This window comes from Antechinus flavipes, chromosome 4, assembly GCF_016432865.1.
Source record: "Antechinus flavipes isolate AdamAnt ecotype Samford, QLD, Australia chromosome 4, AdamAnt_v2, whole genome shotgun sequence".
Classification (NCBI taxonomy): domain Eukaryota; kingdom Metazoa; phylum Chordata; class Mammalia; order Dasyuromorphia; family Dasyuridae; genus Antechinus; species Antechinus flavipes.
In genome coordinates, this window is record NC_067401.1 from 459,712,165 (window position 1) to 459,738,738 (window position 26,574).

Below are 26,574 nucleotides of genomic sequence, written 5' to 3' on the forward strand. Positions count from 1 at the left end.
AGGTACAAAAATCCAGCTGTTTTCTATCAAGCCAAACATCAGAGAGATTTGCAAATATCTATATATAATATCTAAAAGTGATGCTACTTTTCTCCATTTGTTCTAGAAAATAGTTATTTTTTATGAAACACATTATGTTCCCATATAGTGGATTTACAATTATTATTTTAAATGAATTAATACTTTTAAATTTTTATCTGTTTTTAATTTCTAACATAGTGTTAATAGCTATAATCCTTCATAAGCAAATGATCCCTGGGGTTCTCAATAATTCTGAAGAGCATAAAGGGGCTTTGAGACTAGAAATTTGAGAAGCGTTGTTAAAGAATGTTGTTATCCACATTTCTCTTATTCCTATAGTAGAACATAAATTTCAAGAAAATGGGAACAATGCCGTATTTAAATTTGGTTTCTCCCCCAGTGCCTAGTATAGGACACAAAGAATTTGATATTTGTTCAATTAAATTTGTTGGGCTAACTCTATATAGGGGTGTGTGTGTGTGTGTGTGTGTGTGTGTGTGTGTGTGTGTAAAAGAGGAAGAGGGAAGAGGGGAAATAGAAAAGATAATGAGGGAAGAGCAAGAGGTAGAGAAGAAAGAGAATGAAAAGAGGGAAAAGGGAAGAGCAAGAAAGAAAGAGACAGAGAAGTAGGGGTGTGGCTGCAGGACATAACCTAATGTGACTATGAAGTCCCATTAAGGAGCAGCAGGAGCACAGAGCTAGATATGAGGAGACCATGAAAAGACCCACACCCACCCCACCCCAATACTTCTAGGTGGGTAAGATTGCCTTTATTGGAACATTGACTCTCAATGATTATAACAAGTTTTCCTTGGCCGAGCAATAGGGCACTAGCAGAGCCACATTTGTGTGGCCCTCCCATAGGTGAGCGCCTGCAACACCTTCTGGTTTTAGCCCCTTGGAAACCAAACAGGGCCCCACCTGGGGACACAGGCAATGCACCAATGGGCTGCACCAGCCTGGTGAAGTTTGGCAATCTTAATTACAGGTTTGAGGGAGGCCCTGCCTGGGCCCACGTATGAAGGTGTCTGGTGAGATGTTTGAAGGGATGGCGTGATCCTGTGTTGACTCCTTGTGGGTGCCATTAGGTGCCTACCTCGAATTTCTGGGAGTCAGCATCCCAGCTCTAGAAGGAGAGGAATGAACTAGACATCTTCTCATTCTCTAGGTTCCTGATCCTAACATAGGCTCAGAAGATAATCTGGGTCAAAACCCAAGTTAATGAAGTTTGTGGCTGTTTTTTTTTTTTTTTTTTTGGCATCCCCAAGCCTGAAGAGTTGGGTTTTTGACAGTGAGGAATGGCCCAGAAGCATCAGGGAGAGTGGTGAGAGGATGAAGCTTGGAGATGGGATTTGGGATGGAAATTGTTCCATTTGCTATGTGTGAGCTTACAATGGCAATAGACTATGTCTACAAGCCTCCAATGACAAGTGTCACAGCCAATTTATCCCTACAATATACCTCTTTCCCTGGCTTCTTACACCACCTATTATTTTTTCTGTTCTTCAGAGATGATGGTGTTCATGAATCATGGCCCTGTAGCATCACTGGAAGCATGTTTTTGATATCTAGGGAAAAGTCTGGTCTTGTGATAAGGTAACTTATATAATGGAGAGAGACTAAGATTTGGGGTTTGGAATGCATAGCCAGTAAAACTTCCAACGCCTTTGAACCAGAATAAAATGTAATTGGGAAACAAAATTCATAAAGATTTCAGGCAACATAGATGATGTTAATTTGTGGTTTTCTAAATCAAAATGTCAGCCTGTAGGAATTGTTTTCTATTTGAATTTGATACCATTGATCTAAAAGACCTACGTTCAAATGACTTCTTACACACTGAGTAGTTGTACAACACAGTTTGTAATTTAGCTTTCCTGGGCCTCAAATTCCCCATCTGTAAAACAAGAGGATTTGTACCTGATGATCTCTGGGGTCCTTTCCTACTCTAAGTTTATGACCTTATGATCCTGTAATTTCACCTCTGTGAGAACCCATAGATGTGAAAACTCTCCATTGATGCATAGAAATAACTCCTCTATCTGTAGTCTGAGCGGCTTCTGGCAATCCCCTAAGATTCCAGAGATTAAGTAATATAATAGCTAATATATATTTTTTTTAATTTCCAAAGTGCTTTACAAAAATTATCCCCCTTCCAAGGGAGATACTCTTATCCCATTTTACATATGAAGAAACTGAGGCACACAGCAGCTTGCACAGCTAGTAAATGTCTCAAGCAGCATTAGAATTTAGGTATTGCACTGCCACCTAATTAGCCCTCTTACTAGAATCATTTCTGACTCTCTTGGCCTGGCCCTGTGATGTGATTACATTAGTGTAATAAGAAAACTCTCACTACCAGTGTGAAGTAGCACCTGCTGGCAATTCAGAATCTTGGAGAGATACCTGAAAGGAGATTGGTGTGGGAGGAAAAAAGAGAGAAAAGATGGAAATTGCCATTATTTTCTCTATAAAACATCTCTCAGTTACTGAAAAGATATACTTTCTCCAAAGGGCAACCTTCTTCTGGTTCAATTCTGGGCTCAGCCAATGGCCCATCATCAAGTTCTGTCCAAAACGTGTGTGCTGATTGGTCAACTCAATACCCAGGGCAGCCAGCTCTCTACCACCGCCTGGCCAAGGGACCCTTCATCCAGTTGCTTTGTTTTTCCATATGAGTTGATGGGCAAACTCTTCTGAGTGGCCGCAGGTCACACTAATAGTGTTCTGGAACTTGGTACAATCAAGCTATAGAGTTTGCAGACAGAAGCATCCGGGGAACCTTCCCACGTGTTGGAACTCCCATTTGGACTTTTCACAGGATTATTGTTCATTTGTTTCAGTCCGGTCCGACTCTTTGGGACCCTATTTGTGGTTTTCTCCTAAGAGATAGTGGAGCGGTTTGCCATTTCCCTCTCCAGCTCATTTTACAAATGAGGAAACGGAGGCAAGGTTAAGGGACTTGCCCAGGGTCACGATATTAAGTGTCTAAGGTTGTATAAGAACTCAGGAAAAGGAGACTTTCTAACTTCAGACATACCCTGGATCCACTATGGCGCCACCTAGTGCCCACCTACTCTATTGTAACTATTTTGTTTATAGGATGCATACGTATACCCCTACCTGCAGAATGCCCAAATGCACACACGCATGTTGTTTTATGTATGTGCATATAAATATTCAGTGTAATATATGCCATCACCCCAACTCCTCTAACTAATATTCCGAGTACTATGGACATACATGATACACATGTGGTTCACTGCACACTCATTGTCTGTTATACTGACTATACAAGAATATTATATTACGGATGTATGTCTATAGTGTGTACGATACATAGTCAGTAGAACTTCTACAACTTGATTATAGTCGAAATAATAGTAAGAATAATAATGGCCAGTAGAACTTACAAGCAGAGCGCCTGGCACTTGGCAGGTGGCTCACGTTTGCCCACCTGCTGTCCATCCTTATTGCTAACGAGCACAGTTCTGGGCACATGGGGACCTGCTGGCGCTTTTGCAGACACTGCAGCTACACAACAGCCTTTGAGAACTGCCCTTGGGTTCCGATGCTCCTTACAAATACAAGATGCTAACTAAAGGCTTGTGGACTCATTGACTGGAACAGCTTCTTAACTCAACGGGAGGTCGGCGGGTTCCTTACCCGAGATCACGGCCGACGTGCTGAGGGTGGGGAGTCGGAGCCAGTCCACGGGAGGAGATGCGCCGCTGCGGCCCAGGCCGGGCTCTCTCCATTCCACCAAATACTCCTTGATGGAGCCGGCAGCTTCTCCAGGAGGTTCCCAAGTCACCCTGATGCCGGCTGTCCCCTGAGACTGAGCCACGACATTTCGAGGAGCTTTGTTAAAGAGAGAGAGACCGTGGCAGTTGGGAAGAGCCACAGGGAAGGATTTCAGTCAGAATCCCAGGATCTCAGAGGTGGAAGAACTCTCAGAGGAGGCTCTCGGCTCCCCTGTACCTGAAAAGGGATTCCTGCCATCCCATAGCTGGGCATCCAGCCCCTTATTGAAGGGAGGGCGTGCCCCCTGCTCCCGAGGCTAGGACCGCCAAGTCCTCAGGAGGAGTCTCTCCTGACACAAAGCTTTAGTCTACACTTCAGCTCTTCCCCATCTCCCTCCCACCTCCACTCTCCTCCATCACCTATCTGCCCTCACACTATCCAACTCCTTCTCCCTTGAGCTCTTAATGAAGGGTCTTCTGAGGTCTGGACCATACCCTTTGCCACAGGGAGCCCATACAATGCATTCCACTGCAACCTTGGGCAGAAATACACCCCACGCCCTGAGAATTCCATCTCTCCTCTTTTCTGGAAAGACCGTTTTTTACAGCACCACAATGCCCTCATGCCCATCCCTGAGCTCGTTCCCCACAATCCTTGGCTTCCATCTTCTGCCAGCCGTTCCCACCCCCCACAATGCTCGTCCTGAGAGCATCCCCCATGTAGAATTGCTCTGTACACAGCCTGCGGTCTCCCCATTCGTGCTCTGAGCTGCCTGAGCAGAGATGTCTTGGTTTTCAGCACATCCCCGGGGTGTCTTGCTACCCGCTCTCCCGAAGTGCCTTGCTGCCCATGGGAGTTATTTCTCTACATGACAAAAGCAGCTTCCATCTTTCTCCTCCAGAGGAAGGCTGATGCATCATGGGCAGACAGTGAAGCGAGGAGTCACAGTTTCACCGGCAGAGAGCCGGAAGGAGCCAGAGATGCCATCCCATACAACCCAACTGTCCCCATTTCACAGAGATATTTCTGACTTGCCCAGAAGAACCCCGGGAGTAGGTATCAGGAGTGAGATTTGAACCCAGGTCCTGAGCCTCCAGCTGCTGCTCTTTCCATTCTACCTTCTCCAAAGCTTGGTCCTTCCTCACATGGCCCCTTCTAACACGTTCTGCCAAACCTTCTCCAGAACACTCCTTACCCCAGCCCCTTCATCTCCATTCCCATGATTCCAGCTCCGGGAAGGTCTTACCCAGCTTCTTTCAGACCCCGGGGACGACCTTCTGGCGCATCTCCCTCCCTATTTCCCATCGCTTCTATTGGCAGAGGCCCCACTCGGACATCTCTTTCCAGACTGTTTGTTCTCATCTTTCTCAAGATAACTTTGCTTTAATTTAATTTTTCTTTTTTAATCTTTCTATCTAGAACTTCTCTAGAACCTTTATCTTTTTAGAATCTATACCATTCTTCCTCCCCATATTCATTCAGTCTCCATAGCTTTCCAAATTGGAGAACCGGGTTTAAATCCTGGCTCTGACACTTTCCCAACAAGTTAATTAACAACTCAGGACTTCAGTTTTCCTATGTGTAAGATTCAGGTAAGAACGATCTCCCAGCTTAGTTCTAGCGACAGGAAGGAAACACATTGTGGACTTCACTGTGTATCAATATGTGAGTCACATCGGGTGTCATCTACCTTGGGAATACTGAGGCAGCCTGGCACAGGGAATAAGCCCTGGATTGGCATTGGGAGGTGAGGGAACTTTTATGTATAATCTATTGATAATTAAATATAATATATTATGATACATGATAATATCTATTATATAATATATTATGAATATTATTCTATTATATGAGATACACAACATTATGTCTTATGGTTTATATATTTCACATTTTATTCTAATGTATTCTGTGTACACATCTGTGTACATTATTGCACATGGAGATGCTTAATCAGTGTTTGTTGAATGAAAGAACAAATAATGAAGAAAGCCGTCATTAAGTGCTTATTTACTCCCAAGTTCACACGAGAGGCTGAAGGCCAGTTGTCTCTGCACTGTTCCCACGTTCCCCCGGGTGCCCTTAATCGCCATTACAGCCTGGCTGATGCTCTCTGTTTCAGGCGAGCACATCCCTCCACCACCCCTACCCCGCATCCCCAACACGTGGCTCTCTCTTGACTCAGCAGCCAAACCATTAACCCCAACTTCGCTCTATCTGCACCAAGGCACGTCCCTCCCTCCTCTGAAACTACCCGAGACTTGCCTCCTCCCTGGGATGTTTCTGGACTTGCCTCCTGCCCCAACCACTCAGTCCTGCCCTGTCCTACTCCACCCATCGCATCCTTTCACAGAACATAACCCCGCAGTGCCCTGCTGGCAGCCCGGGTGGCCCTTCCCTGACCAGCCCTGCGACTGGCAGCCTACATGCCCCTACCCCTCTCTGGGTCTCGGTCTTCTCTTCTGGAAACTACACCTGCTGTTCTGTTTCTATTTACATCTACTCCTGACATCTGTGTCACCATCGATTCAACTTCATAAACTCCTCGGTCATTGAAGTCCTTCAGAACCGGATCTGACCTATTTTTCTAGCCTCATGACCCGGCATTCTCCTCAGGATGCTACAGTCTAACCAAACTGGTCTTCCTGAGGTTCCTCACCCACATCATTCCACCCCTTGCCTCCAAGACTTTGGACACGCTGGGTCTCTCCATCTTCAGCGCAATGTCTCAGAATCCCTAGTTTCCTTCAGCCCAGTTCAGTTGTCTCTCTTGCGCCCCCCCCCCCCCCCCCGCCCACTGCTAATGCTCCCATCCCTCCTGCAATTACTGCTATCTATTTTGCATAAAGTTACCCCTCTATATCTCTATACATATATAGATGACCTGTATCTATTCTGTGTAATGAGATCTTTATGTAAATACATTTGCATCATTTACAAATACAAAATATATTTATGGAAATATATGTATTTATAATAAAGTCTAGATATGTGTATCACATCTCTTCTGTGCATATATAGAATTTATCTGTTCTGTTTGAGGACATGACCATATATATATGTAAACTATAGATAGAAGTATCATATCTATTTACAATTATAGATATATGGACCATTTCTATAGCTTTAAGCAAAATAGATACAAAGTCATTTATTTTTATATGTGCACATATGTATGTCTACATATAGGTATAGCTTCATAGAAAATACATGAAAGGAGAGCTATATGTGTATCTATATGTACTTATCTATATATACCCTGAGAGGATATTAGCTCCCTGAGAACAGATTTTGAATTTTTATCTTTCAATGCTTAGCACAATGCTTGGTAGACAATAGGAGCTTACTAAATGCTTGTTCAATGTTTGACAGGTTATACTTATCCTCCTACATCTATACATCACCGTAAGGTTTGTTAAGCACTTTGCAGACAGCATCTCCTTCCATTCTCAAAACAGCCCTGGGAGGTGGGTACTATTATCACCCCCATTTTACAGATGGGGAAACTGAGGTTCACAGAGTCACATAGGTAGTAGTGTCTAAAGCAAGATTTGACCCAGGTCTCTCTGCTCCTTCATGCTCCCAACGAGCAGAGAGGCTGGACTTGACTTCCTCACATGGAGGAAAATCAGTAAGCATTGCTTGTGGGCTGATGCACCATCATCCACATGCCTGCTCATGGGCAATGGTTGGCATTTGAGCGGCCACTCCCTGGGATCTGTTCGCTGTGTGGTTGTTTCCTAAGTTTTTGGAATGTGGCTCAGCCCCCCAGGTGGAGCCCCCACCCCTTCAAGCTGGATTATCACAATAGTTTCCTAACTGACCTCCTTTACCTTTGCGTGCCCAATCCACTGGCTCCTGTATAACACCACCAGCTTTTTTCTTTTCTTTTTTTAATTAAAGCTTTTTAGTTTTCAAATACATGCATGGATAATTTTGAATATTCATGCTTGCAAAACCTTGTGTTCCAAATTTTTCTTCCCTGTTCTTCCCACCCCCCTCCCCTAGACAGCAAGTAATCCAATATAGGTTCAACATGTGCAATTCTTCCATACATATTTCCACAATTATCATGCTTCACAAGAAAAATCAGATCAAAAATGAGAAAGAAAACAAAAACAAGCAAACAACAACAAAAAAGAGCAGATACGGTGCTGTGATCCACACTCAGTGCCCATAGCCCTCTTCGGGTGCAGATGCTCTCTCCATCACAAGAACATTGGAGCTGGCCTGGATCACCTCCCTACAACACTGCCAGCTTAATCTTCCTTGAGCAGAGAGCTGGTTATCTGCTCTCCTGCTCCAAACCCTGCCAAAGTCTCTCTGCTGCATCCTCAATGAAGTCCAAGTTCCTGAGCCTGGCATTCAAGCACTTCCAAGACTGGGTATTACCTTTTCCCCAGCACTATCTCCTGAGACTCCCGTGTATATTCCGACCAAAGCAAGCAATTCACTGTGACCTGGACACACCTCCTGCCTTTGTCCTGACTTGGTATTTGCTCACAGTCCTTCTAAGGACACAACCACTCTGGACCTCAGTTTCCCCATCTGTAAAATGTGCTCTCAGTCCTCTTCCATCTCTAAATCTTGTGATCCTATGAACGCCTTGCTCATCTCCACTGGTTGGAATCTCTTCCCTCCCTTCGGGATCCAAGACCACAAAGCCTCCTCATACTGGATTTTTCCTTTCTTAGACCTCAAATTAGCCTAAGTTTTATTCTTATTTGATCAGAAACACGAGACAGTAGGAAAAAAATGTCCAATTTAGAGGAGGATGAATTTTAATCCCAGTTCCAATAACTTACTGTATGATCACAGACAAGAAGTGTTGTTGTTTGTCCTTCATCCTCCAAGAGGACCCCGACATCGGGGAGGGGAGCCAAGTGACTCGGATTTCAGCGAGGAAGGGCTGGGCGGGTCACCAGCCTCCTCACTTTCCCCTCCAGAGCCATCTGGGTCCTGTGGCCACATAGAGATCAGGACAACGAAAGATGACCTTTTTAAGCTAAGGTCTTTAACAGGCTTTAGTTTTAACAAAACTGTACCCATTCAGTGCTTAAGGCTAAGAAATGAGGCAAAGAAATGGCAAGGAAGACCCGAGTTCAAATCCTCCCACAGACTACTTGTTATGTGACTTGAACAATTCCTCTTCTTAAAATGAGAGAAATGGACTCTGTGACCTCCAAAGTTCCTCCCAGTTGTGAATCTGTTATCCAATCATTCTCCTGTTTCATAGGATAAGCCACTTAATCTTGGAGTTACTTTATTTGTAAAATGGGGATAATAATTCTCAGACCAACTGCTTCATAGTCACTGCAAGAAAGGTGTTTTGTAAATTTTTAATGCTCTAGTAAAGGACTTGTTATCAGCACGGTCTCTTTGGGATTCTGATTATTCAAGAACGATTATTCACATCCTCCCTCTGAGCCTCGGTACCTCAGGGCAAGGACTGTGCCATACACATGCTACCTTTGGGTACAACTTCAGGATGAGGAGGAAACCCTTCAAGGCAATGAGACACTAGGATTGGCTGGCCCCAGAACCAGAGCCACGCCACCGATAACGCGAAGAACTAAGGAAAAGATACACGAGACATCAGAGGCTACGTTGTCGCTACATTGGGGAAGCAAGCTCGAGGTGGCTCCGCTCGGAGGCAGCCGGGAGACTGGATTCGCAATCAAGGAGACCTGAGGTCAGATTCCTAGCCCTAAGATCTTGGGGAAATCATTCTCAGAGCCTCACTTTATTCATCTGTAAAATGGAGACTATTCATCTGTAAAAGTGGAGAAGAAAATGGCAAACTACCCCAGCACCTTAAACCCCAAATGGTGTCATGAGAGTCGGACATGACTGAAAAACTACTGATGGCACAACGTGGATCACAACTCACCTCTGTGAGTTATTGTGGGGTTCACGTGAGAAAATGTGCGCTATTTTGCAAGGTTGCAAACACTCTATAAAGTCTATTTTTATTATTTTTGAGGTGACACAAAGAGTGTTTCTTGATGTGATTTATTCCTAAGTTCATTTCCTGACACCTTGTAAGGAACCGATTGTGGTGATCCCTTGTTCGCTTCCTAGGTCCTTTACTCAACAAGTCAATAAGCATTTATTAAGTACCTACTCTATACCAGGTAGTTTGCTAAGTACTGAGGCAGTCTGATGAGGAGACAAGCAAACAATTATGCACCAACAGGATCCACTGGAGCTCATCAGAGGGAAGGGGCTAACTTCCAGGGGACTGACTGGGAGAGGCAGGACTGGGGCGCGGACTTGAAGGAAGCCAGGAGGCAGAGATGGGCAGGGGAGCTTCGCGGCAGCCCCAGAAGGTACCCAGGATGGGGAGACAGAGGAACAGCCAAGGGGCCAATGTCCCCCCATTCCAGAGGATGTGGAGGGGACAGAGGTGGAAGACCATTGCAAAGTGGGGAAGGGATGTAAAAGCCAAAGAGAGGGTTCTCTCTGTTACCCTGGAAACCATAGGGAGCCGCTGCATTTACTGTACGGGGGGTGGCAGGGTCAGGCTTGAGCTTTAGGAAGATCAGCTCAATAGATTAGGAGAAGTGGGTTACACTGGGGAGAAATGTGAGGGGGCGGGGAACTGAGCGGTAGCTAGTGCCATGCTCTGGGCAGGAGGGAAGGGGACTTGCCTCAGGACCTGGACCTGTCTAAGGGGAGGAGATGTTACAGGGGTAGAACTGAGGGCAGGGGGCCAGTGAGAAGCGGAGGATGGCACCGGCTGAGGGAGTGGGAAAGGGCTGGTGTCCCGGACAGTGACAGGAAGCGCAGGTCGAGGGACGCCAGTGGTTAGAGCTGGGCTTGGAGGAGGGTCCAGCTTCTAACTTTAGGATAAAATTCTAACTCAGTAATACTGTGTGTGTGTGTGTGTGTGTGTGTGTGTGTGTGTGTGTGTGCGCTGTATATATTTTAATATATACATATATATACACTATACTATCTATTTTAGCATATATACTATACTATATGTAACTTTGTACTATTTTATATAGATACAAATCTATTTATGTGTTTTTAAATATACATATGTATGTGTAACCATATAAAATAGCTAGCATTTATATAGAACTTTAAGATTGTCTCTTCACACCAGTCTTGGGAATTGCTAGGTACCATTATCATCCCCATTTTACAGATGAGGAAACTGAGGCAGATAGAAATTAAGTGATTTGTCCAGGATCACACAGCTCAGTGCTTTATTCACTGCTCTCTGCCTGTCTCTGTGTAACATGCCCATGCAATCATACATGTATGTGCCACATAGCCATACGTGTCCCTATGCCCTCCTATATATCACACAGACATTCTGAGAAATCAGTCCCTCCATCGATAAGCAAAGATAAGAATGAATCAGGGGCTGCCCTTATCTGGTCATTTGGGTCATAGTGCCCACATGTGTACACATGTACACATGTAACAGACCACAAGCATGAACACATGTGTATGAACACAGACACAGAACCAGATCCCAAAGTTTCCAGGTTTTGGGTGGGAGGCTCAGGAAAGACTTCAAAATAGGCTTGGTTGGAGCGTGGAGGAAGAGCTGGGGGTCTAGGAGGCGGAGGGGGAAAGCTCGAACCCTGGCTCATATTTATTTTACCTTAGGGCCGGAAGAAGCCACTTCATGGTTACATTTAATTAAATCTCTGTGACGGCTCCATGGGCCAGTGATTGAGGCACATGTGAATTGGGCATTTTCCGGGTTCAGAACGTAGCGCTATTATCACCGTGCCTAGACTGGAAGCTCCTGGAGGGCAGGACCTGTGGGTAAGCTTTTTCGGAACTGGCCTGGGCTGTTTGCATGTATTTCATATATAATTATCACTTCCCCATCGCAACTTTCCCCATTTCGGTTTTAATACATTGTGGTCAGCATAAGAAATTAAATGGGAATTTTAGGGGAGTTTTGCAGAAGCTACAGGTGATATGGGACGCTAACCCGACACAGAAAAACACAGCCTCAATTTTGTGGTAAGCTACTATCAACACTCCATAAAAGAAAAGAAAAAAAAAAATCACACTTCTCTGGAGGGAAGGGAGGACCAAAAATTCTACTGGATTTTCCAGGATCCCCCCGATGAGGACTTATCAAGGAGCACGTCGCCTTCTGTTAGGAGACGGGTACTTCAAGGGAGGGGATGGTCTCGTCTGGGTTATCCCCAGCACCCAGGACTGACGTGGAGCAATCAGTTAAAAAATGCTGCCGCAAACATGAGGGGCGGGAAGGGAATTCTGGCCACCTCATCCCCGTCCAGGGCTTCCCCCTCACAATGGCCCCAGATGTTCTTTTCATTAGAGTGAGAACTGCGTCTGGCGGAAGGATGGGGTTGAGTCCAGGAGCAAGGAGCCCCCAGAACCGCAGAAGTGGGCTGCTGGCTCCCCTAGGGAGGAACATCCTGCCCGCTAAAGCCGGCCAAAGCCTGGTCCTACCTTGGTGGGGCCGACGGGAGACGAAGGTCCAAGTGGGAGACGTCCTTCCTTTGGCGTTCTTTGCGGAAACAGCCACTGCGTGGTCCTTTGGGGGCACAACCACCGAATAGTGAGTGTGCTGGGTAAAGTCCTCCAGGGCAGAGGGTACAGCTGAACCGTTCCTGTTCACCTCCCGGACAGTCACCTGGTACCCAAGGATGTCTCCCTTTGCTTCAGACACACTCAGCTTCTACAACAAAACAAGCCCAATTCCTATTTACTTTCGGATATCGATCCCAAAACATTCAAGCGCCCTTCTGTGGGAGCCGTTGGGGAACCATTCTGAAGCAGTCCCTGCCTTGTATCCAGTGAGGGGAAGGGCCATAAACACAGATGTGAACAACGCAGACACAGTAAATAAGCTTGACTGATCACCAAAGGCGTCATCAGACTGGTGGCTAGAGGAACCAGGCAAGACCCCTGTAGTTTGATAGATCAATGATCTCATCAGTAAGGGGCCACTAAGGGTACAGAGTAGGGCACCTCAACTCGGGCAGATGCCCCCCCAAATCTCCCTAGAGCTTAGACTCAGAGGGCTTCCCCGAGCCTCCTCATGCTATGGATTTCAGGGTTACAGGACAGCCATCCACACACTGCCCCTCACCCTTGATAAAGTAAATAAATTGTGCACCCTCGGACCAATATAACTTGCTCTCCTCCATCTTAGTCTTTGGCCTGTGGATTTGAGATACCCTGTTGGACACCCAATGGGTTGAGAGTTCCTAAATCCATAGATTATCAAGGAAGGGAAGACATCTACCTCCTAAGAAGCCCCTTCTTCCCTCCCCTCCCACGTCTGTCTCATCCTGCTTTGGATCAGGAACCCATCGCCTTGTAAGAGATCTCCCTTTGCTCTCTTAGTTTAATTATCAGGGAGTTTCCCCTGCTGTTAAGCCTAAACTGGGCCTCTGGGACCAAGCCTTTATCATCTTCCGTAGGGATTTCTGCAAAACTTTCCAGAGGGGACTCTCACCTAACTCCCTAGCACTATGTTGCTATGGGAAGGTGGGGCAATAGAACAGCCAGAGCATTAGTAAAAAGGCTTGGTTTTAAATGAAAACCATAATCATCCATGACAATATGATCAACTAGCGCTATGGTTATCATACAGTAAGCGCTCAATAAATACATGTTGATGGATTACATCTTGCAATCACCTAAAAGTTCCAGGTCATTTTTGGACAACCTGCGTCTAATTGTGTCTCTGCCATCTTGTACTTGTGGTATTGATTTTTTTGGGGGTCTGATTGCATCTTAACAGTTCCATGGTCCAAGAAGACTCAAAAAGGGGTATTGTAATAGAAGTGTGACTAGAAGAAGTTGTAGCCTCCCAAGGGGAGTGACTTTGAAAGTCACAACATGCATTTGGATATAAGTTCTGCTATGTTCCACTTTGCTTTTAGGTCTTGTAAGAAAAATAAAATGGCGCCAAACAGAACTATCTCATTCCTGAAAATAATAGAAAAAATTCAATCTCCCTGTTTCCAGTTTATAATATATATATTTATAGAATATATATTTTATTATATATATTTATAATATATTAAAAAGTGTTCTATAGCCCTTGGGAGTGCTCTATGTCAACTGCTGTTAGGAGTGAGTTTGGGCCATGTGGGGAAAGTATTATATGAAAATAAAATATAATTGCAGTAAAAGTATTTGGGGTTCCTCCCCCATTAATAGGGTTGGATTGAGGATGAGAGTGATATTTGCTTGGGCCTGAAGGATAGAACTAGAGCAATGGGTGGAAGGTGCAGAGATTCGGGGACCCTAGTCAATTCTGGACAACTAGCTCTGGATTGGGGCACTGAGAATATATACATATACACTATCAAACTCAATTTGCATTAACAACACTCTCTTAAGTACAGTCAAGCAATAAGACAATAAATTAAAGCTAGAATGGAGGCATTTGCCCATTTCTGAGGTGTAAATGTTCACACTGAAAATTCAACAATCCCGGGAAGGTGGTTAGAGCGGTTCCTAGCACATTTCTGAGCAGATGGGCCATTTAAGTGGAAGAGATCTTCCTAATACCGAGTTGTCCAAAAGCAGAATATAGTAACAAGTCTTCTTTCAATGTTTTCTTCACAACCTTTTCAGATCAGATTTTAAAAATCTTTGTTGTTGTTATTAATGGTGTATCCTTGTTTCCTCTGGCTTTGTGTTTGCAAACATTCTCTCACCCATGAGATCTGCAACTGGTGCTAATCTCTTTTATAGCTTTTGAGAATAGGCTGGAGCACTGAACGACAATCTCTGAAGGTAGGTCAAGAAACCCTTATTATATGGATAATAAGCCATATGCTGAGCTCTGAGAAAACTGGGTCCCAGCTCTCAGGATGTTCACTTTCCCCTGAGAGAGAGCAGGCAACTCGAAGACTGGCTGGTCTGCCCTACAGGCCCACTCCCATAGCCTAGGATTGGGAAATCTAGCATTTTCAACAATATCCGATTTCATTCTGTAATGTTCCTGCAGCTTGAAATCTCTTTGGGATTTGACTTTCAAAACATTTCCCACCTTATTTTCCTGTTTATTCACACAACCCACCCCACCCACCTGCTCCCTGAGGCAAAAAAAAAGAGAGCCATGATTTCAATTGTTAGTCTGCCTCCCCCTCCCCATCCCCATTCCATATCCTGTCTTCTCCCATCTCTACTTTCCCTCTGCGGCCAGTGTGAGTCCCCCATGGAGGGAAGAAATCCTCCAGCTTCCATGTAAAGAAGCCCCAGCCCCCAGCCATCTCTTCCTTCCCACCTGGCCACCTTCCTCCATTTTACTCCATTTCCTCATCCCCTTTTCATTTTCCCTTTAGGGATTATCTTCCCCCTTTGGATTATAAACCCCTTGAGGACAAAGGCAAACTTTCTTTAGCATTTGGGTCTAGCACTGTGTCTGACACGTAAAAAACCAAAGTGTATTTGGGCTGTGACCCCACACAATCATGCATTTTCTAATTCAAGATGAGTTTCTGTCTAGCGGTGCTGAATCTTTTTTTTTTTTTTTTTTTTTTTTAACAGTGTTTTTGTAGTATGCTCTGGGTTGGGGCTTTTTTTTTTTTTTTTTTTTTTTGACTGTTTAAAGAAAGAAACTACTTTTTTTTAATCTAAAAATAGCCACTCTCAGACAAAAGACAAGAGATTTTTGGGAAACTGTGCTTTCTGAGGAGAAACAGAGATTATCTTCATCCAAGAAACCTGGAAAAATGAGTAACTACCTAGAAACGCTGGTGACTCGGGAGGGATTTTTCCTCCTCTCTGGGCTGGAGCTGACTCATTCTGTGCTCTTCTTAATGTAAATATCCGACAAAAGTGAAACAGCCCCTGCACGAGGCTTTCCCCAGTCTGAGAACCTCCCCCCCACACACCTCAGATGCCCTCTGCTGGGGCTTTAACTGGAATCGCTCTGGGGCCTCTGGATCTACCCCCAGCACAGCCCCTGGAGCATCCCTCCTTCTGCCCCAGGAAGAGAAGGTGCTCCTTGGCTCCTTCTCCCCCAACTTCCTGAGTTCTAATAGGTACAAAGGATTCTTCCTGAAGAGCGAAAGCCCCCCAAGAGCAGAATCTTGGCTTTTGGTTTTTTCTTTGTTTCTCCAGCACTTAGCTTAATAAATATTTGTTTATTGGGTGATTAAATGGTTCAGACCCATGGTTATCCATTTGGGCCAGAACCGCTAAAGCTTTGGCTGAAACCCACACAATCAGAGTTGGAAGCCCACCAACTTCTTTAGCCTCAGTTTTCTCTTCTGTAGGAAGAGACAAGAACAGCCCATTCTACTCTGATATAAAATACCAAACTGAATTTGTTCTCTTGCCCCTTGTGACCTGTCCTCCTGGTCTGGCTCCCTTGGGTCGATAGGTGAAGGACCTTTCAGAGACACAAGGGATCCCAGAAGGACATCAGCAGTCACCTGACCTACCCTCCACACCAAGGAAGCCCTGCTCTCACACACCTGATGGGTGGGAGCCCAGGCTTGGCCAAGGAGATGGAGCCCACCCCCTCTTCTTGAGGGGGCAGCCGTCCTGCTTTGGGACACCTTCTGCTGTTAGGAAGGGCTTGCCTACACTGACCTTCTGGCAGCCTTCCCTTGGGTCCTTTCCTCTGGAGCCAAACACAACACCCTTCCTTCACCTACTTGAAGAAAGCTATTATTGCCTCACCCCCTCTCCCCAAACCTTCTATCCTTCAGACTGAGCAGGAACCATTTCTCTGAATGCCTCCCCATAAGGCACAGGCAATCCTGGCTGCCCTCTGCCCCAGTGACAAGCTCACCAGCATCCTTCTCGAACCATGGTGACCAGCAATGAGCACATGGCTCCAGAGTTCAGGACAAAGCTTCATCTCTCCCCCCAAGAGCAGACTCTTAGTGCCCCCCAGGATTGCTGAACCATCCTGATCTTGCAGTCCACTTAAACCTCCTGATTTTTTTTTTTTTTTACAACAGCTGTTGACTACCCAGGCCTCCTCCATTTTCTATTTCTGAAGTTGGATTTTTGTGCCAAAGTGCATGACTTTACATAGATTGTTAATGAATTTCATCTCACTGGATCAAGCCCAATGCTCAAGCCTCAAGAACACGAGGATTTGGATCCAGATTCTACCATCTGCTGCCCTGCCAATTCTTCCCAGTTTGGGTCTTTCTGCATATTTATCCAGCAAAGGTTATCCAAGCAAGAGACAAAGTCCTTCCCACAGGAGCAAAGATCCCTGGGGCCCTCCACTGCAGACCTTCTGCCACGCTCCTGCCGCCGTTAAGAGCTCTGTAAATCCGACTGTTCCACCAGTCCTAAAGCAATCTGACTCCATGACTCTCTGATCCTGCCATTTTCTCCACAAGAATAAAGTGAATCAATTTATCCAAAACTGCTAAAACCAGGTAAATTATATCCACAGCCATCTGGTCTCCCCAAGCCTTCTCTTCCCAGTGCTTCATACAATTATCGCATGGTGTGGAAGCCCACATCCTTCACCACCCCTGGCTGCCCAGCACATCGTCCAGGGCTACGTCCCTTAAAATTGGGGTGCCCAGGGCTGACCATAGCATTCAGATGTGGACTCTGACTGAGAGCAGGGACAGCAGGGGAAGCTCCCCTAGTTATTCCTGGAAATGCTGCCTCTCTGAAAGTACCCCAAGATGGTGGCAGCTTCGTTGGCAGCCCATGGCTGGCTAAATGGTTGTTCTGTTTTCTTTTTAATCTGATTGGGGGGCACCTTGACATAGCAGGTCAGGCAACGAGCCCCTTCTAAGCTAGCAGCAGAAAAGCAGTTGGCCTGAGTATGGGTCCAGCTTCAGGCAAATCTCCAATTTTGTACATCGCAAAGAAGGCATTTCTTCCTCCAGGAGTTCCCCAGGCCATTAACAAGACATTAACCCTGATCCCTATCTTAAGGAATACAAATAGTCATAGCCATTCTAAGACCTTGAATTTATTTACAGTAAGTCCCTGACATGGGTACCCAACAACTTCTGTATGTGTGACACAGGATAGGGAGGAGGAAGGGAAGGAAGGAGGAAAATTGAAGATGGTAGAGAGGAGGGTGAGAGGAAAGAGAGAAGGAAGAAAAAGAAAAGAGAGAAAGGAAGAAAGGGGGAAGAGAGAAAATTGGGAATGGAGAAGAAAAACAGGAAGGAGCAACAAGAGAGAAAGGAGGAGGAGAAGAAGAGAAGAAAGAGGAGCAGGAAAAATCAGTCAAATCCTCATCTCCAAGCCCTCCTGAGAACACTTTTCTTATCAAGTTCTCCTTAGACTTTGAAGATCTGTTTTACTATAACTATTATTTGCGCTGGGGACAGTGATGAGGAAAGGGAAGTGGGTTTTGAGAAATGAGGAGGAAGAATCTTTGTTCCTCCTGAAGCCCGCTTGGGCACTGTTTAAAGGAGCCTTGAACTTGGGATAGGGCTGGGGAGCAGGAAAGTGGGCCCATATTCTTTACATTTGGCGGGGAGGGGGGTGGAACATTGAGGAATCTCTCTCCTTTCCTTCCTTCCTCTTTTTTCTCTCCCTGGGCCACCAGTGGTAGGTGGAGAAAGAACTCAGAGTTCAAACTTTATTCTTCCCCTTTATGATTGGGGGGAGGGAAGGACCCCAAGTGTGGCTTGTTGTCAGGTGTATTTGGTATGTTGGTCAGATTTCTGAACTGACTTTTTCTCTTTTTCCTTTTAAATCTTTGTCAAAAAAAAAAATGACTGGATGGAGAGGGGCAAGTAGTATTTGGAAACTAAAGTGGTGAAAAATGAAAGATTTCCCCAAAATTAATTTTTTTTTTAAAAGAAAGAATACTGGGTATGTGGAAAAGGGCAAAAAGTGACAGAATGCAGAGGATCCCAGATTGAGGGAGAGCTGGAAGTGATTTCAGAGGCCCAGGGTCCAACTCTCATTTAATGAGAATCAGGAAGATGGTGACTAGACCAGGATCACACAAGTGACCTGACTAGAGCCAGGTACCTCCAAGGGAAAGCCTCATTGGACATGGAGCCATGGGTTGGGTTGAATGGTAGGAAGTGGCTGTTACTGGGGGATGGAGAAGTAGTGAAGAATTGGAGAAATAATCCCTCCTTCCTATCTACTCCCTCACCCAAGTCAAACCTTTATTAGTCAATAAGAAGCGCTCAATGACCCAGCCAACACGGACCATCAATGGAAATCTAGCATCAGCAGACTCAGAACACTACCCACTATCCATCTCCAACGCCTGAGAGCTCAACGCTCAGTCTGTGTTTTTCTCCCACTGGAAACCATAAGAGAATTCTAGAGCTGGAAGGAACCTCCCAGGTCAGCTAGTTCAACCTTTGCCTACTTATGGATGGGGAAACCGAGGCCCAGGGAGATAAAGAAAGATTTCCGTCACAAAGGAGAAGTGTGCTGGGGGGCTGGCCTTGGAGTCAGCTCCGAATCTGATCTCCGACACTCAAAATCCAAGAGCCCCCAAGAACCCTCAAGTTCAGGCAAGGACCCAAGGCAATTATAACTGGGCTGTGAGGTGGGTGGACCCACAAAGGTATGTCAGAGGAGAAAGCCTTTTAGCAACGATTCAGACTTCAGGGACCTCTTTGCCTCCAAGCTTTCGTGACATCGTGAAAGAACACGACAGAATTATCGGCTTCCCCGACAACCTCACCTTCCAAAACAGAGAAATGTTTTGTAGGTCGCCTTCCAGGTCCTCCACTGTGTACCACACGTCTAACGTTCCAACAGGTTCTGTTTGAAAAGAAGAAAAATGAATTGTTTCATCTGTGTCAGGCAGAGCTTTTAGAGGACTGGAGATGAAGCCATTTTAAATTAATTTATAAAAATGCAAAAGGTCTCACAGCCATAGGTCTGCAAGGACTTCTAACCTGGACTTAGTTTTTATAAAGTACTTTGCTAATTATATTTTATATAATTTGATTTCTTTTATGATCTTCTGTTTTACTTTATGCATTTAGAAGCATAATTCGACAAAAAGATCCAGAAGCCTCAGTAAGCACCCAAAGGATCCATGACCCCAAATAGGTCCTGATTGCATTGAACTTAGAACCTTTCAATCTTAGAGATATTTGAGACTTCAGAGATTGTCACTTGCTTAGTGTCGCACAGTAAGTGTTGGAGTGGGATTTAAATTGATTCTAGGTCTCATGTTCCATTCATTTTACCATACTTCCTGTCAAATATTATTTAAGAATTGTTGATTTTAAAAAAGCAACAAAACTAACTAACCTTAAAATGATTAAAATTGTATTTCAAAAAAAAAGTCACCAAGGAAAACTATATATAGTTTTATTGTACTTGGAGGCCCTCTCCCCTCTTCCCCCCCCAAAAAATAATTCTGACATCAGATGAGGAATTTGAGATGTACACCAGAAAATTACATAAATGACACTAAATCATCAGGAACTCATGAACAGAAGCCTAATTAGCTAGAATAACGTCAATGAGTCACACTATCCTAAGCAAATATATAAAGACTTTCCTCAGCTCTTAATCAAGAAATAGGACTTGGTAGTTGCTTTTGGTCCTTAGGGAGACCATCTGTTTAAAAACCTTGTTATGAGATGTTTTAAAATATATTCTTTGGTAAGGGGTATAGGGATGGCTTTAAAACAAGGTATTCTGCATCTAGGTTAAACTAATCCTATGGATGCTGCTTAAGGAAGACTGAAGATCAGTACAAAGGGAGGAAGTCCAGAAGGAACCGGTCCACTCCTTTCTGAGTGACAATGGACTACCACGAATGGGGGTCCTCACATAAAACAGACATCAAATTCCGAGTTTTCCCTTTGTTGGTTGAGCAATGAGGAGATGAGGAAGCAAGGAGAGGACAGGAGACTTCTATAGGGTAAATAGGGTTTTTCCTCTGACGAAAGTTTGGTCCCTCCTGCTGTGGTGATAGTTAGAGTAAGTCAGAATCTGAAGCAAAGTGCAGGACCCTTGAGATATAGCATCTGGACCTTGTTCAGAACCGCTCAATAAATAGTTTGACTAAGAAAGCTTTAGGGCAATTTAGAAACAGGTAATTTATCTCTATCACACACCCTAATTAAATTTATTAATTAAATTAAATTAAATGAAAAATTAAAGCAGTCAAATTAAATCAAAATGTACATCAATATATTTACATATCTAAATATATGTATGCATATATACATGTATAACATTTAATAAATTATTGTTAATTGATTTATGTTCTATAGACTATACATGTATAAAAGAATACATATATAATATAGATATATTGTTTTTGTTGTTCATCTGTGTCCCACTCTTCATGACCACATTAGGGTTTTCTTGGCAAAAACACTAGTTTGCCATTTTATATTTCTTATCTCATTTTATGAGGCAATTAGGGTTAAGTGATTTGCCCAGGATCACACAGATTAATCAGTGTCTGAGGCCAGATTTGAACTCATGAACTTCTTGATTCCCAACTCAACACTCTTGCCACTGAAGCCACATTAGAACCCAGGTTTTCTAGATCCAAGGCTCACTATTGATCTGATGAGAACATTGTAGGAGATCCTTTTCTTTACACATAATTGGATGGGCAGGGGAAGCAGCAAGATACACAAGCAAAAGCCCAGTCCTTGAGGTCATGGTCAATCATCATGCATTTATTTGGGGTTTATTGTACCAGGCGCTGGGCTGTGGACCAGTGAGACAAAGAAAATGAAAAAAAATAGTCCTTTCCTGAGGCAGCGGACATTTAGAGTTCGGGGCTCTGACGCCAAAGTAACAGGGGGGGGGGGGAAGGGGAGGGAGGACTCAGACAAGTCATTTACCTTCCTGAGTGTGTTTTCTCATCCATTAATGGGCATTCTTACTCTTGTACCCCATTCTTCCCTATCTCCTGGGAGGAGCGCAGGACAAGGAAACCCTGGCCAAGCCCTGACTATGGGGATGCCCTGAAAAAAGCAGAACTTTGGCTAAAATGCGTAAAGGGGGCTCTGCCCTCAAGCTAGAATACAGCTAATTCTTTGGAATTTACTGCCACAAGATGCCATCGAAACTCCTACCTTATATCTTGGTGGTTTCAAAAGGCAAAACCTACCGGTGATGAATTGGCAGAAGATGGAGAGAGAGAAGAGCCAGTAATTCTATCATATTTGCTGATTGTAAAGCACTTCACAAGCCATGATCTCCCACCTCCCCACATTCCTGCCTTTGTGACAATATAAATTTCTTGGGGCAGGGACTGTCTTTCAGTTTGTATTTGTATACTTGGCACTTAGCACAGTACCTGGCATACCAGAAGAGCTTAAAGCTTGCTAACTGCTCTGTATTCCCAGCGCATAACACAATGCCTGGCACATATACAGTTGGCATTTAATAAATGCTTATTGACTCAACAATCATGACAGGGCAGCTACTACAGGCAGTATTATTCCTAATTGACAGATGACTCAGGAAAGGCTCTGCTCAAAGTCAAGTAAATGCCAAAAGTAGGATTCAAGCCCCGGTGGTCCTTCCCAATTCCAGTTCTCTCCCTGGAGTTTTAGAACATGAAAAAAGCTAGAAAATGTTAAGCTTCCTCTGCCTCCAAAAAAGAAAAAAAAAATGAGGTAGAAATCAGATTTCCTAAAACTACAGAATCTCTCATTTAAAAGGCAAAGTGTGATGGGATGGGAGAAAAGAGTAACATTTTAAAAAGAGGGGAAGGAGGATTTCTGCAATGCATGGGATATGGTTTAACTTGAATATCTATGATCTCATGATGGAAGAGATGCTGTTCTGAATCAGCTAGCATGGTAACGACACCTTCCAAACAGCCAAATCCAAACTCTAATTCCTGCCAGATTCGCCCCTCATTAAAGTTCTCCCAGCAAAGATTGGGGGCCATTCCCTAGGTATACAGTAGGCTGGATATTTTGAGATGGGGTAGATTTCTCAGCTGCTGATTCAGCCCTGAGCTTCTGTGATTTCGAGAGGATGTGCCTTGGAGAAGCAGAGACGCCGTTGGAGGGCTTTGAAGAAAATCGACATTCGATTTCATTTAAATATAATATATAATAATAGTTACGGTAAGAACGAAATTGAATTAAAACCTTACAACTAAGTTAGCCCCGGAAAAAACCCAACTGAAAAACCCCAGCAGACAAGTGGGCCTAAGGGGTTAAAAGGAAAGTTTGAGAGAGAAATATCACACCTTCTGGGTCTTGCATCAATTCATGTTTCAGAAAGGAACTGATGACAGAAATAGTGGTAAGAGGTAAGAGTGGAGCAGCTAAGAATACAGCCCAGGGTCTTTAAGCAACCCACAAGATCAGACACAGAAAAGGAAAATGAAAACATTGGGCGTCAGCCAAGAAGACTCTGCTCTGGGAGGCGTGTTTCAGGGGAGCAGACACTTCTCTGCATGAATATCAGAAAGCCTTCAGAATGAGCCAACTACCTCAAACAGGTCTCTTGTTGGGCTTGCTATGGGAGATGAAGAGTCAAGTCTTAATTATTATAAAACTATCTATTTTTTATTTTCTTTTTATTTTTCCCCCTGAATTATTTGCATGGAAAAGTGGGGGAGAGGGGGAGAAGAGAAGGAGAAGGGACTCCCAGTGTGGAAATTCCCTTCACTTACTCAGACCTGACAATTCATCTGTAAACTATTCTCTTAGAGAATTGCAGGTTATATAAGCTTGGATAAGTCCCAGAAAGCTTTAACCTCCCTGACTTATGATTTCTTACTCTTACTTTCTGCATCACTTCCATTCTGTAAGAATCGAATGAGATAAAATCCCTGAAACTACAAATTACACAGCACTCTATAACTATTACGTATCAATGTACTTTCTCTGTGGCTATTATGAAGACCATTCTCCTTACTAATTAAGCAAGATGGATCTTGAGACAAAAGAACACCAAGTTCAAATTCAGCCTCAGACACTTCCTCGTAGTGTGATTCTAGGCAAGTCATTTCTGTTTGCCTCAGTTTCCTTATCTATAAAATGAAGTGGAGAAAGAAATGAGAAATCACTCTAGTATCTTTGCCAAGAAAACTCCAAACGAGGTCACAAAATGTCAGACATGATTGAATAAGAACAATTCAACTTGATCTTATATACTAGATTAAAATTTTGGAATGTATAAGATATTTGATGAATTTTCTCCTCCCAAAAACATGGGAGGAGAAAAAAAAGAACACAATTTAAAAAGATGACAAGATCAAAATCATTCCTATAACATGCTGAATGTTGTGGCCAGTCCCATGAGCTTGTTTGCTGATGGAAAAGAGAGGAAAACAGTGGAACCAGCACAACTCAAACCAAGTCCACTTAAGCCTTTGAACTGAGTGTTGCCCGTGATGAATAACTGGAGAAAATGAGAGATCCATGGACAAAATCCTTGTCTCCCAAGGTAATTGACTGGGAGCATTTGAGGCAGATAGATGCCCAAAAGTCTTCCATGATTCCACATTGTTTTTGGGCAGGGCCACCAAAGGGATTGGCAGCAAGGTGGAGCTCACAGACCCATCCTCAGAATAATGGCTTTAAATAACTGAAAGAAATGCTCTATTTCAGCCAGAGATTAATAAAAAATAGTAGAAATTTCCAAGTTCATGGTTCCCATGAAATCTATTCAGAGACTCCACATTTAGAACCCCTATTCTAGGAGACAAAGGTCTTGTGGCTGGCATTTAAGATGCTCCCCAACCTGGTTCCCACCTTCGTCTCCATCTTCTTCTTCTTCATTCCATCGATATCTTTGTGAATAGCCAATGCCTGGAACCTCCAGATCCCTGCTCATCTCTGCCTCTTAGAATCCCTCCTTCAGAGCTTTGCTCTGGTTCCATCTCCTCCACAAGGTCTTGCCTGATACTGTCAATTCAATCAATCTAGTAATCAACAAACATTTATATTAAGCACCTACTGTGTCCCCGTCACTCTGTGTAGCACTGGGGATACAAAAAGAGGGAAGAGACAGTCCCTGCTTTCAATCATGAGTGCTTTATTTCTCTTGAAATATAATCTATATACCCTTTAATGATATTAATAGCTATTTTTTTGTGCATTCCTTCAAGGCTTGCAAAACATTCGACATATACTATCTCATTTGATCCTCTAACAATATCAAGAGGTTGGTGCTAGTATATTATCCCCATTTTACAGATGAGAAAAACCGAGGTAAGCAGAGGTTAAATGTCTTGCTTGGGATCATTCGGTTAATAGCTGTTTGGGACTCAGTTTCTTCATCTGTAAAATGAAGGGACTGACTTACATGACCCCTGACATCCCCTCTAATCCAACTCCTCTGACCTCACGCATGTGATTGACTATTGACACGCATCTATAGGATGACCACACAAATTTAGATAATGAGGATTTTTGTGTGTGTGTAATACCTTTTTCTGGAGTCTGAGTCCTCAGTACTTTACTCCAATCACTCCATCTTCCTTTGACAGAATGTAGCTTGGAGGAAATCTGAAATTCATACTCTGTAAATGGTTTCAAGTTGTACAGATCATATCTTCCTCCAGCATTGGTAACATGAACCTTGAAGCAGACAGAGAAGTAAAAAATTCACAAGAGAACAATGAATATTAAGTAAATAAGCTCAATGGTCTTTCAAGATGTCTTTCATTCCTGATTCTATGAGAAATCACATCATCGTTGATTAATCTGAATTTCTGATCCCATTACTCTGAGTTTTTCCTTACAGGACCGTTCACTTAGCACCAACGATCTATCAATTGATAAGCATTTGTTAAGTTCCTACTGCATACCTGATACTGAATTAGGTGCCAGGGTCATAAATATAAAGAATGAAACATCCTGAACTGAAAAAGCTTATACAACTTGTAGCCAATTATGTCTACCCATACCAGGGATGACAATATATATATATATATATAAATAACTGTGCTACAAAATAACACACAATGAGTATAAAGTGCTATATGTGGAATACAAGAAGATTGGGATATCCGTAATGTATCTAAGTCTGTGCAGTAGCGAGAGCTCTGGGCCTGAATTCAAATACAGCCTCTGACACTTATCAGTGACTCTGGGCGAGCCACCGAACCTCTCTTTGTCTCAGTTTCTTCATCTGTAAAATGGGGATTAATAATAGTATCCTTTTCAGGAGTTGTTGTAAGGATAAAACGAGATCAAATTTGTAAAGCACTTTGTAAACCTCAGAGATTTATGTGTTACTATTATTATTATCATCATTACTATCATATGTGAACTATTATTATTATTATTTTGTAGTAAGTTTATTTTTAATATACATTGCTTTTTGAATCATGTTGGGAAAGAAAAATGAGAGCAAAAGGGAAAAACCATGGGGGAGATAAAAAGCAGAAAAAAGAAGTAAACATAGCATGTGTTGATTTACATTCAGTCTCTTTGGTTCTTTTTCTGGATGAAGATGGCATCTTCTGTCCCAAGTCTATTAGGATTGCTTTGGATCCCCGAATCACTGAGAACCAAATCTTTCAGAGTTGATCATCATACATTCGCACTGTTACTGTGTACAATGTATTCCTGATTTTGCTTGCTTCACTCAGCATCAGTTCATACACATCTTTCCAGGCCTTTCTATAATCAGCTTGTTCATCATTTTTTATAGAACAATAATATTCTATTACCTTTATGTAACACAACTTGTTTGGCTATTCCCCCATTGATGGGCACCCACTCCTTTTCCAATTCTTTGCTACCACAAAAAGTTGCTACATTTTTGCACATGTGGGTCCCTTTCCCTCCTTTAAGATCTCTTTGGGATATAGGCCCAGTAGAGACACTGCTGGATCAAGGGAGATGCACAGTTTGATAGCCCTTTTGGAGCATAGCTCCAGATTGCTCTCCAGAATGGCTAGATCATCTCACAATTCCACCAGCAATGCATTCT

At 43.6% G+C, this 26,574-nt stretch overlaps 1 protein-coding gene across 1 annotated transcript in view; it reads right to left on the minus strand.

The window, feature by feature from the left end:
• IL12RB2 (interleukin 12 receptor subunit beta 2) overlaps positions 1-26,574 on the minus strand; it is a 46,561-nt gene that overhangs the window by 11,000 nt on the left and 8,987 nt on the right. The window contains exons 6-9 of the mRNA XM_051996845.1: positions 25,064-25,214; positions 19,373-19,452; positions 12,214-12,442; positions 3,688-3,882 (exon numbers count right to left, since the gene is read on the minus strand). Coding sequence (XP_051852805.1) covers positions 3,688-3,882; positions 12,214-12,442; positions 19,373-19,452; positions 25,064-25,214 — 655 coding nt within the window. The remainder of the gene's footprint in view (positions 1-3,687; positions 3,883-12,213; positions 12,443-19,372; positions 19,453-25,063; positions 25,215-26,574) is intronic.